The sequence below is a fragment of the Alexandromys fortis genome, unplaced genomic scaffold (assembly GCF_014885135.2).
Source record: "Alexandromys fortis isolate MF-2015 unplaced genomic scaffold, M_Fortis_MF-2015_v1.1 scaffold_2_1_26212458, whole genome shotgun sequence".
NCBI lineage: Eukaryota > Metazoa > Chordata > Mammalia > Rodentia > Cricetidae > Alexandromys > Alexandromys fortis.
In genome coordinates, this window is record NW_026067930.1 from 25,253,694 (window position 1) to 25,267,151 (window position 13,458).

At 36.1% G+C, this 13,458-nt stretch overlaps 1 protein-coding gene and 1 long non-coding RNA gene across 3 annotated transcripts in view; one reads left to right on the forward strand and one right to left on the reverse strand.

Annotated features, from left to right (window-relative positions):
• LOC126503354 (uncharacterized) overlaps positions 1-13,458 on the forward strand; it is a 781,756-nt gene that overhangs the window by 45,067 nt on the left and 723,231 nt on the right. The window lies entirely within an intron of this gene.
• Fut9 (fucosyltransferase 9) lies at positions 1,155-2,234 on the reverse strand. Its single transcript, XM_050144960.1, has one exon. The coding sequence runs from the start codon at positions 2,232-2,234 to the stop codon at positions 1,155-1,157; it is 1,080 nt and encodes a 359-aa protein (XP_050000917.1).

Here is a 13,458-nt window from a genome sequence, read left to right on the forward strand (position 1 = left end):
TGTGCTATGCATGAATTGTTTTAAAAACATAATAAAAAGATAATTTTCAATAATAACCATATATTAGAACTGTTCCTTTATTGACACAAATAAAAATTACCCATGATTTTTCAATGCTGTTAATTAATATATGTAATAAAAATATTTTGAGATCCTATTCTGTTTTAGCACTGTCTGTTCCTTTNNATTGTAATAATTTTGTTTAGGTTTTTTAAAATGAAAGGATAGACCTTTCAAGTTTTATATGCATTTATTTCAAAATATGGAAAAATAAAACTTATAAATATTGATGTTTTGGAAACTATTTCAAATGGACAAAGTAATTAAAATTATGTAAACAGTACAAAGTTTATGTATTTTAACTGTATTGCAGATACAATTCTACTTGTTTTATGGGGAAATTGTTTATTTTTGCAAAAATGGCAATGTTAAGGATTCGAAAGGGGACAATCAAAACTTCTCCTAGCTGTTTTTAGGCTTTAAAAATATCACATAAATTGAATGTCTCAAAATAGTTGGATATTTTAAGATATTGAGAGTCTGCATTTGCAAAACAACTTAATGAAAATGAATGTAAAGTCTAATAACATTTCTGCTTCATATCTTTCCTACTTACTACATGAATAAGTTCATCTTCACAAATGTGGTAAACAGGTAAAAATGACATCAGTTATACACAGTGATCAACTCTGAAGTTGAAGAGGTTAAGAATTAAGTGATACGCTAATCCTTCTTTGTTAACATTATGCAAGCTAGAATCTAGACATTATAATCCTTGGTAAAAATCTTTCAAATTTTAGGGTATGCATTTCCATTTCCCAAACAGATTATAGATCGGGTTGGTGTAGAAACAATTGAATCATAACCTTACTTTACAGGCAACTAGAAAATGTGCAAAAGAATGTTTACAAGTGAGAAGGAAGAATAAATTATTTCCAGTGCTCATTATCACATATATACAGGATAATTTAAAACCAAAGGGAGTGATGGCTTATTCTGAGCTCTTAAAAATTTCCATCAAAATATACATGTTACTCAATGGAGGGTGGAAAAAATAATTTGTGACATAAAAGCAAAGTGTTTCTCTTCTTATCGTCAGAACTTGAATGGTGTCACATTCATATATTTCACTAAATGTGAAAATTATGAAAACTTTAATTCCAAAACCATTTCTCTAAATTACCAACAGACTTATATTCTTGATGCCTTTTTACATGATCACAAGCCAGGCATGCATGTGATTCCCAGAATCGTGGGAGGTTGACAGTGAAATCCTTCCTCCAGTTAAAGTAACTAAGGTACAACTTATTGTTTTTGTCAACTTCTTTTAGATACTTTGCCAGCTCACTGGGAGAGTTATAATCTTCCACATGAATGAATGAATCGGCTGGAATGTAATTCTCATAGTTTTCCCTAGAGGGTCCCAGGACAACGGGTACTGAGCCGGCCAAAAAAGCATTGTAAAGCTTTTCTGTGATGTAATCTTTGTGAATTGAATTTTCAAAAGAAAGATAAAATTTACAAGTAGATATAGTGGGAATCAAGTTCTTGTCATTCACGTATTCTCCAAATGCTTGCCCATAGGTGTGGATTTCAATACTCTTGCTGAGCTCGTTATAATACTTGACCCTGGCATACTCAGGGTTCCAGTTACTCACAACCCAGCACACCAGTTTCTCTTTGTTTGGCACTTCAAACACAAAGGGATTTGTGCTCACCGTCAAGAAGCCATAAGGCACTTGGATATCGGAATCACGACGATAAGTTAGTGTCAGGTTGAACAAGTGCTCAATCCCACTCTTCTGGGGAGTGTGAGTGGGTGACTCTAAGTTCATCCAAATCCATTTCTGAAAGGGTGGCCTCGCCTGCTGAGGTAAATTGGTCAGATCCCAGCTGATGTCTCTGTGGTGTATCAGGACCGCGTGGGATTTGTTATACAGTGAGCGGTCTGTCGTGAGATGACATCCGTGGATGTTGAACATCGCTTGGCACGATGTAAGGTCAAATGTCTGCCCAAAGGGCCACACCCAAACCAGAATAGTGGTTTCGTTAAAATAATCAGATTTTGTGGAGAAGAAATTTTTCATTTTCAGGACAGAACTGGCAGACTCCATCGGACCGAAGACCCAGCTGTTGGTCGGCTTGATGTAAATAAGCAGACATGCCATGAAGCAAGCCAGGACGATGCAGACGATTAGAAATGGACGAAGAATGCCTTTGGATGTTGATGTCATAATTTTTTCTGTGGGGAAGAGCAAGATAAGGGAAGGTAAAGGTGGGAACAGAAGAGGAAATACTAAATATAATTTAACAGAAATAGTAAGACTGCTGTAACCATAAAATCAACTGTTACTTCTTTCAGTATTAACAACCTCTGTGAGAAACAGGTTTCGTGTAGGCACAAAACTAGTTTTAAGTAGAAGTTTCCAAGAAACTCTGGCCTAGGAAGAATAAATCAGAATTCATTTTCAGCATTTATCTTGAAGTCAGGCTAACCACTGCGTCAGTGACTCTAAACCTACACTGATTTCAAAAACTTACAAAACAGACGACCATAGTAAAAATCTCACTGAGTTTATCAGTAAGTATTCCTCAGTAAGATTTGTAAATATTTTCCAATTGACATATTTGCTTGTTCACAACTATGCTTAAAAAACTTTCTTTTTAAGAAAAAGAAATAGCATGAAGTTGGGTGGATAGGGGATATAGAAGGGGTTGGAGGATGGAAAAGAATATGATAAAATAGTATGTATGAAATTCTCAAAGAACCAATAAACATTAAAAAGAGATAGTTACCTACTTTTGCCATTAGCATGAAGTTAAGAGAATATTAACGTTTTTGAAAAGTTATTATTTGTTTTTGGGTAAGAGTATATTTTACCCTTTATATATAAATATATCAAGATAGCCATGTGATGAAAATGTAATCTTTGTTTTATTTTCTTTTTGTAAATAAGCATGTTAACAAATCTACTACTGTTTTCCTCTTTTTATTTATGCATTTCACAATTGACGATTTTGTTTCAATAACCCTGTAGTGAAACAAGTAGCTGTATTTACTAATCAGGCACACTGTTGTCATTAGAACAAACTCTCATTTGTCAGGTATTAGGGATTCAAGCTTATCCTTTGGAATTAAATAATATAAATGAAAGTCTTAAATAAAATTCTTAAAATAAAGATATACATTGTGGAGAAAGACATTATTAATCAATTGAACTTTAATAGTTTGTGCCTAAAGCAATGAGCCATTTGACTTTTCTGTGTAAGTGTCCTCAAAGGTGTTCTTTTACATTTGTCTCTTTATGAATATGGAAAATAAATGTCACATTAATATATTTATAAGATTATCTTATTAGAATTATTACCTGTTCTCTGAAATTCATATTGTTTTTTTCTCGAAACTGACATCACTCATCAACTTCAGATGTATAATTTATCTTAAAATCTTGACCAAGTATAGGATATTATAATATAGAATACTCTTACTTAAATTTAGGTGAACATTTGAAAAATCACACACACACACATACATTTTCTTCACAACCTTTTAAAGAAAATAAGCTGTGTGAGTTATAAAGCTTGATTATGTAAGTATAAAAATCGTGGACATTGAATTCTAGAGCATCCCCTGTACAGAATTATTGGAAAAAAATGAAGTTTTCTCGCAAATATAGATTCAGTCTTGAAGTCAGTAACCAAAAGAATTGACAAAAAGGGGAACATATCTAAGACCTATTAGTTCAACCTTAGTCTATAGAGAGAATTGGGAAGGAATTTTAAAGGAAATCTCAGTATTTACAAAAAAAAAAGTAGTATTGAAAGTACTTTATTCCCAAGTTTAAACCCAAGTTTATGGTATGTGAGAGAAAAATAGTACTTAGAAGAAAATTACAGGTTTGATAGTTTTCAGGGGATTGATTATTTGATCAGTCCAAGAAGCCCCACAAAATACTATGTAATAAAGTTAAAAAAAAAGAATATGAAGAAAATAAATATAGACAAACTCAGTGATGTTAACAGCTTAAATATGAGGGGATTAGTAATATCACAATATCTGAAATACTAATAGAAAGATTAATCAAGACAGAAAAGAAGAAATCTGGGTTAAATATCAAAAGGGTAAGTAATGATTAACCTAATGCAGATTAAAATTAGGAATAGTTATTTAGTTATTATACTAATAAAATTAAAGGAATTTATAAAATAAATGATTATTATTTGAGTTTATTGGTATAAAAAATTCTATTGAAAACAGAATTTTTTAAAGAATGGAATTTATGAATAACAATTGAGAGTAAGTAATAGACCTAGAGAGAACAAAAGGACTGAGACCAGGAATTCATTAAATTGGAATTTGCTGTGATAACCTTTTTGAGTGCTATGAAAGTGTGTTGCTGGGGACATCGCCCTGGGCACCTGGGAGCCCCTCTAGGTCTAAGTCTCTTGCCAACCCTAAGATGGCTCCCTTAATTAAGATATGTGCTTCCTTGCTCCCCTATCCAACCTTCCTTTATCCCAATCATCCCGTTTCCCCAAGTTCCCCCCAACCTCCCCTTCTCACTTTTCTCTCCCCATCTCCCCTTACCCTCCCACCCCACCCCCAAAATCCCAATTTTTGCCCGGCAATCTTGTCTACTTCCCATAACCAGGAGGATAGCTATATGTTTTTCTTTGGGATCACCTTCTTATTTAGCTTCTTTAGGATATCAAACTCACTGACCTTTATATATCTCTAGAAACCAATTATGAGTGAGTACATCCCATGATCATCTTTTTGGGTCTGGGTTACCTCACTCAGGATAGTGTTTTCTATTTCCCTCAATTTGCATGCAAAATTTGAGAAGTCATTGTTTTTTTTTCCACTGAGTAGTATTCTAATGTGTATATATTCCACACTTTCTTCATCCATTCTTCCATTGAAGGACATCTAGGTTGTTTCCAGGTTCTGGCTAAAATGACCCTATCCTATAGCCATACTGATGAATATCTTGCATATCACCATAGAACCTTCATCTGGCGATGGATGGCGATAGAGACAGAGACCCACACTTGAGCACCGGACTGAGCTCCCAATGTCCCAATGAGGAGCAGAAGGAGGGAGAATATGAGCAAAGAAGTCAGGACCACGAGGGGAGCACCCACCCACGGAGACAGTGGGGCTGATCTATTGGGAGCTCACCAAGGCCAGCTGGACTGTGACTGAAAAAGCATGGGATAAAACCGGACTCTCTGAATATGGCGAACAATGAGGGCTGCTGATAAGCCAAGGACAATGCCACTGGGTTTTGATCCTACTTTATGTTCTGGCTTTGTGGGAGCCTAGCCAGTTTGGATGTTCACCTTCCTAGACCAGGATGGAGGGGGGAGAACTTTGGACTTTCCACAGGGCAGAGAACCCTGACTGCTNGGGAGCCGGGGCGGAAATGGGAGGCGGGGAGGAGGCAGAATTTTTTTTTTTCAATAAAAAAAAAAGAAAAAAAAAGAAATAAAAAAAAGAAAGTATGTTGCTCTTGTTGGCTGACAATAAAAGCTACTTTGACCTATAGCAAAGCAGAATACAGCAAGGCAAGAAAGAAAAATGTGGCAATATACGGATTAATAGAAATGGGTTAATTTAAATATAAGAGCTAGTTAGTAAAAAGCCCGAACTATAGGCCAAAGGGCTTGTAATTAATATGAAGCCTTGGTGATTATTTAGAAGCAACTGTAGAAGGGAGGAAGAGAGAAACCCCCTTTACAGAGATTTTTATCATATTTTTTTTAAAAATGGAATCATTTTAGAAAACAAAATTAAGGAAAAGTGATTTAATTATTATATGAATTCAGTTACAATCTTGTTAAGAATATATCTGAAAAGATATTTTAAAAGGTTAATTTCAGTTAGAAATACACACAAAGCTAAAAACAATAGCAAAAAAGAGATTTATAAATATAAAAGAGTGCCATTGCAGAAGAAGTTTGTGGACGTCAGTTTACATGAAGTCCTGAAGTCATGGGGCCAACACCCATTTAACTGAAAAAAATCTTCATGAAAATCATGCTAAACAACACTAACATGCTCTCCTGTGCATAATCTAATCAGAGCTGCTCCCTCTGTAAAATCGGGTTACAGTTATAACAGCCACCTTTCAATAACCGCCTCTTCAGCGGGAACTGCTGCAGGTTTGCATGGGCCATTTCTGCCCGTCCTTGTAGAAGAGTAGTGGGGAAAACCATTGTTACTGCTTCTTTACAGACGATCAAATAGGGGCAGAGGTACATATTACAAGTGATTACCTTAACCACTGAGTTGCTTTCTATAATCCACACCAAGTGAAATAACACATCAATAAACTATTTGTACTGTAGTTTGGGTTTCATTATTTACCCCCTTTAACTCAGGGCTTTTGTTAACAGATAAAATGTGGATCAATTTCTCTTATCAAACACTACCTCACACTTACATTGCGCTTATTACTGCAGAGACTGATGGAAGAACTTACACTCACTCACACACATCAACAGATCTATCATTTTATATCCTCATTTTACTAAGAAATAAACTGAGACACAACATGGTTAGTTAATAAGCAGCTGGTGCAAAGTTAGTCAGCCAAGAAAGTTTAGAGCACACTCTCCAGTGCAGGCTGCTGGCTGCAGGGTATGAACACTTGGTTGTGTTTGACGATCTACAATTTAGCTCATTGCAGGCAGAATTTGCAATTATTTTAGTGATACCAGAGTGAGTCCTTTGATAGGCTTTGCTTTCTTCGCTGACACACCAATATCCTCTGGGCAGAGTAGGTGCTTAATAAATGTTCCTTGTGTCGTGTGACCGAATGAGTAAACTCCAGTGCTCCAGTGCTTCACACAAGTGTAGGGTGCCGTGCCAGGCACTACAAACACAAACTATGACCCGAGTGTGAAGTTGTGTTTACTTCTTTTCTCTACAAATGTATGGTTGTGTAGACAGTGAAAACCACTGAAGCGGATAGGAAGCATCTGGGCAAAATCTTGTTTTGGATTTTTCTCCTGTCTCGATGCTAGTATGCATGCAGTTGATTCTCCTTTCTTTATTAAAAAAAAAATGATTTGGTCACTAGGCAGAACACAGCACTCCTTTCGCTATGTGTTCTTCGATTTCCCTGTGTCCTTGGGCTTTTTGTATTGCTTGTTCTTCTCTTTACACCCTCTACCACTAATTTTTCACCGCTGTCGGGGTCAATTACTAAATGACGGCACAGTCATCCAGTAGGGCACCCATTCGTAGAGACTGTCAAAAAGCTTACCTCCCAGGGCCAAGCTGACATTCCTTTGACAGGAAGAGTTTCACTTACTCTTCATAACTGAAATTCAGGTGAAAACCCAATGTGTATTGATCTATCAATCAAGCCAACCTACTTTTTTTAAAGCCTCTAAGCAGAGTTGCTATATAGCTTTCTCCCGCAACAACAATGAATTCACAAAATAAAGGGAATTGTAGCCATAAATCAGATCTTTGAAACTTTTCAGTTATTCTGAATGGCTCTACGGTGTGCAGGAGATGACAAAGATTTAGTATTTAAAGAAAAGAAGAGAATCTTTGGTAAAAATAATGCTTGCTAAGATTTTGTGTAGGACAACATTGTCATTGAGAAACTAATCCTATTTTTCAATATTGCCCTAATGCATGATTTAAAAAGTGGAAGGAAATTTAAAATGCAAAGCACTGTGATTTGCAAATGATAGATGCATTTTCAGATAGATATTATGGGGAGAAATGAGAAAGCAAGGAAGTTGGGAATCTTCAGACGCTGGAGATTCTACCAAAAGCTTCTCTGTGTGTGCTGTTTGTTTGATTGTTGAGCTAGTAGTCACCCTTATTTTAAAATGGAAAGGACATGAACTAAAATATAGAACAGAATTAAACAATTGCCCAAAACGGTATGAAAGAATCAACCTTTTAGTTTGAGTTTAGGCTTTATCTCCATGTGATGGTTACTACATTTTATTGTCTTCCCTACATTACACAGTTGGAAGAGATCACTACTCATATCAGTAGGACTTATTCAGTCAACACATTTTATCAGCATAGAATAGTCAGTTACTTTACATTGTGTGTGTGTGACATATTTTTACCCTTATTAAAAGAAAAAGGTTGATCAATGAATACCAAATGCAAAAACTAGAAGTGAATTAGTGGAAATTTCATGGGGGGCTGGTAGTGGTTTGAGTAGTTATGGTCCTCACAGACTCATGTGTTTGAATACTTGGTCCACAGGGAGTGGCATTATAGGAGGCATGGCCTTGTAGAAGTAAGTGTGGCCTTGATGGGAGATGCTTTTCAATGTGAAGATGGGCTTTGAATTCTCATGAGTTCAAGTCTTGCCAGAGTAATACAGACTCCTGCTGCCTGTGGATCAAGATTTAGAACTCTCAGCTCTTACCCTAGAACCATGTCTTCCTGTACACTGCCATGTCCCACCATGATGATAATGGACTAAACCTCAGAAATCATAAGCCACCCCCAATTAAATATTTTCCTTATAAGAATTGCCATGGTCATGGTGTCTCTTCACAGCAGTAGAACCCCTAACACTGGAACAAAGTAAGAATTAGTTTTAAAAAATAGTTTAAAAGATGATCATTTAACTTATTCTTTCTGAAAAAAAGTTGTAAGTTGTGAAAATTACATATTTTTTGCTATTATTATTCTATGGTAATAAATCAGAAATTAGAATTCTTAACCAAAATTTGTACAATAGTAGATCTTCTGTGATTTTTTTTGCAGATTATTGTCATTTCTAGTTAACTGAACATCCAAAATTCTTCAGTAAGTTCAAATATAACTGATTAATTATGATGAATAATATATTGATAAATTATAAGAAATTGAAATAAATATCTTTAGGGTCTTTTTACAGGTTATGGAAACTTTTTAAAGAAATACTAGTCTAAATATTTGTTCATTTTAATGATGTGGATATAACTCGTCTCCCCCTACTCCGTCTATGGTATAATGTTCAACAATTCAAACCCTCAAGACTTGTGCATGTTCTAAAAGTGCTCACTCCCTCATTTTCTATTGGACAGTTGCTTCTTCTGGGCAAACTCATACAGACTACAGAAAAAATAAAACTTCTCTTTTATTAAGCAGTGTTGACCCGGGGAGTCAGATTGAGCATGAAGTTGTCTTAGGATCACAATGGGGCTCTCTGGTGAGGGCAGAATTAGTGGAGCTACTTTGGACTACCTTTCTTTGCTATTCATAAGTACCGAGAGTTATGCCATAACTAACTAATTAACAGTTTCACTTGTGTTATATTAATTATAATTGTTTTGTTACTTGAAATAGACAAACTAGAACAAATGAACAGAGAAACCACTAGTCTAAACAATCAGAAAATCTTATTTATATAAACTAATCTCTAGACCACTTATCTTCTTTTCCCCTCAAGATACAAAGTATATATCTTGAACCCCTTCAAAATATACAAAATTATCTAGATTAAAAGTTTGGAAAGATGCTGGGTGGTGGTGCACGCCTTTAATCCCAGTATTCTAGAGGCAGAGGCAGGCAGATCTCTATGGGTCTGAGGCCAGCCTGGTTTACAATATCTAGTTCTAGGACAGGCTCCAAAGTGACAGAGAATCCCTGTGTCTCAAAAAACAAAACAATATAAAACAATTTGAAAAGCAAAAAATAAAGTTGGAATCAATCACATGACCTTGTATAAATGTACTGACTCCTAGGTAGAGTTTAAGAATTTGGCAGTGCTATCAGAGTGAAACTCTTATGAACTCAGAGGACAACTCTCTTCTAATATTAATATGACCTCTTAACAACATCAAATTAGATTGGGATTACCCAAAATACAAATAATACAAATTTTAGGATTTTTTGTTTGATTTTTCTTAAATTGCTTATCTTACAACTTTTTACACTAAGAACACTTAGACATTTAAAACAAAATACAATTATCTCATTGTATACCAAATTGTACTCTCTCTCATATTATAAAGTTGTATATATAGATTCCTTCTCTTTCAAGGTCCTTTGGAAGTTCTAATTGTCTTGAGCCTTCCTCATGGGCTTTATTGGTTTTATTTCCCATAGCTTTCTGTCTTTGACACATAGCTGCGTACCTGCTGTCTGGGGAGAGATGCTGTTTTTCTTTCTGGCAAGCAAACACTGGTTGATTTCTGGAATGCTCTCAAATTTGTGTCTCTGAACTTCTGTCAAAGATCCTTAAATATAATCTCTGATGTTTCCCTGAGAAAACCTTCGTTTTGCTTCCTTGGACGCTGGGGGACTTTGCGCTAAAGTGCTTCAGTAAGAATGGGATCACCCGGCTTTCCCCGGGGTCACCAGGGCTTTTCCAGAGTCTTCTTCAGAATGGTTTCCATAGGAGCTTTGTCTTTAGGAAACCTAATGAATGGCTTTCTTTCACCCTGCCCCCTTCCTTTCTGTCTTCACATATCTGCTGCTAATAGTGAATGTGCTACCAGATGCCATTTTTCGTGCGCTATCCACCTCTTTATTTTCAGGGCTTTCTATATTCATTCCCTTTGAAATCCTATTCAATTGAGGGATTAACCTCTTTGATTCTGTTCTTTCATGTGCTCTTTCTCTTCTATCACTAGTTCTTAATCATTGTCTGTATTCAATAGGAAGCTCTCCTTACCAGCTTGAGTTATAGTCACAGCAATCAGATTTGACACAGAGCCCAAGTGTAGTCTGGCTCACACTCCCTAGGGTATGCTGTAGAAAAGATCAGGGGCCCCCTCATGACATTTTATTTTCCCTGTGCACCTGAAGGCCAGTTGTCCTTCATAACTTGGCTGACAATACCAACATTCTCTATGATTACTGTTAAGTGTTATACCAGATAATATAGTTCATGAAACACAACGAAATTTTGCTTTGGAAACCCCCCCCCCACACACACACACCTCATTTTGCTTTGGAATATTCACATTTCTTCTTATTTTAAAGATGAAACTCTATGTTATCCAAATAATAAGACAGAGCAACTAATTCAGACAATCCTCTTTGGCAATTCTTCGGCCCTTATATTGATACAAAATCTAGACCAAATATTATCTTATAAATATTTGTTGCATTATTTGATTATTTTCATTTATCTAAGTATAACACCTGCCATCTCTTGTGTGGAATGCTGGCTTTGCTTTGAAGTAATCCACTTGGCATTATTTTTTTTAAAATTTTCTTTTGAATAATTTGTAAAACCATAAAATTGTTTATAGCAATGGAACATCTACCATGTAATGTTCAATAAATCATGTAATGTTTCAATCATATCAAAATATTTATATCTACAAACATTAACCATTTCTTCATGGTGAAAGTTTTCAAAGTCTTTTCTTCTTTTTCAAATATCTAGTCTAGTACATTATTGACATAAAACTGTATGTATCACCATACTGTACCTTTACATATCACTATATTGTACAATAAGGTAACAGCTTTTTAACTACTTCTATATATTTTTGCAGTGACTTCTTAGCTATGAATAAGCTTTTGCCCATTTTAGGAGGTAGTCCTTTCTACAGTTTACATATGAGTAAGAACACTCATTACCTGTCTTTTGGCTGGGAAGTTTCTTTGCTCTCTTTAAATTTGCTCACACTATGGAGCACCTGTGCTTTGTAATGCTTGGTCCCTAGACCAGAGAATTCACCTCTATCATTTTGACATTCAGAAAATAACACCAATGAAAAGGTCAAATCAACCTCAGGAAGAAAGCTTCTCTCTGACCTCCCAATCACTTCCCATCTCCTTCATCACAGTTCTTCTCAGTTATATAAATCACATGTCCTTTTCCTGGAGAGAAGACATATAAACTGGAAATTCCTTCTTGAAAGCAAGCTACACCTCTCCTCCAATTATTGCTCTAATAATTCACACTGTTCTGACTTGGAACTGTTGGTGAAGAAATTCTTTGATCTACCTTGTTGTTTAGTGGGTCAGAAGATGGTAATTTCAGCAGGAATCCTGTTGGATAGTGAAGAAGAAGGCATATATGCTGCAGAGACTAAGAAGAGTCTGAATGCACTGGCCTGGCAGGGCTCCCATGTATTATGTCATTATCAATGGTCCAATCTTGTTTCTGATAATGCTCAAGTTCCATTAAGTCTAAAAATCTATATCTTATAATAGATGTTTATATACTTATTTTTAGGATTCCCTTGCCTTATACAATCATCGTTGGATGACAAGAGGTTGTGAGAGTCACTGTTCACAACTATCCTTTATGATGCCAGTCTCTATAGTATTACGTGGGGTATAGCTAGAAATATTAATTTTCCCAACAAAGTACAAATATATGGAATTAGAAGTTGGAGTGAGTAACAGCAATTTATTTTAAGACCCTTACAAGCAGCCCTGGTGAACAGTGAAGTTCAGGGACCCTTGCAGTAGAGTGACATCTCCACCCTCTAGTCAAAGATAGTTTTTGGTTAAGGCTTCTTTATTTTAATGGCTTTTAAGATGAAGTTTAAAGTGGCCATATGTTCCACAGACAGCTCCTGATGATAGGGCACTGTGGCTCTAATCTCATTCTTGCCACTGCTACATCAGTTGCATGTCTTTGCTTGTCCCTATATCACACTGACTCTTACTTCTGCCTGAGAAGGTTTCCCTCCTCAGCAGCTGAGTTACTGCTTTTCATGTTTCAGTTCTCAGTTGCACTCAGAGGTCCTTATGAAAGGGATGCTGATGACCTTCTCCAACCTACTGCATCAGATTTCTTAAGCACATGCTTTCTTACAGTACATGTCATGTTTGCACTGCTTCATAGGAGCAAGTCCACACATTTGTACATTTGATGTTACTGACCCCTTTCAACTGAAAGTAGGTTCATAAGGCAGAGTCGTCCCTTTAGTATTCACATTTTAATTCCTAGGGTCCAAATCACAATGAATAGTTTTGCTCTTAACATTATGTTTCATGGGTCATTAAATAGCCATTAACTATTCAGAGCATTTAAGGTTACAAGTATTTTATATATAGTGCTGTCATCTAATTGTCAAGTGATTTTCTTTTTGTTAAAAAATAGACATCACAAGGCCTAAACTCTACTCAGAATTATAGGCAACTAAGGAATGTTTAATCTTCTCCAGAAAAGAACACATCAAGAGGTTATACAATATCAAGTGAGCATTCCTGAAAACACACATTCAAATAACATGCAGACTGAGCAGGTCTGTTGCGGGAGGTCCTTCCGCCCCTCCAACCAATAGCTGCTGTGATACCAGCCCATTGGGGCGTGGCCTCTCTCCCTTTAAAAAAGCGGCTATTTCCTCTGCTCGCTCTCTTCACTTCCTGCTCCTCCGGAGACGACTAGACTCCCTTCCTGGTTGTGCAGATGGCTGTTGTCTGGGACGGTGATCTGTAAGTTTCCCCTTTAAATAAATAACACCCTATTAATCATAACTCCAAACTGGTGTGGCCTTGTTCGTGACTTACGCCTTCAT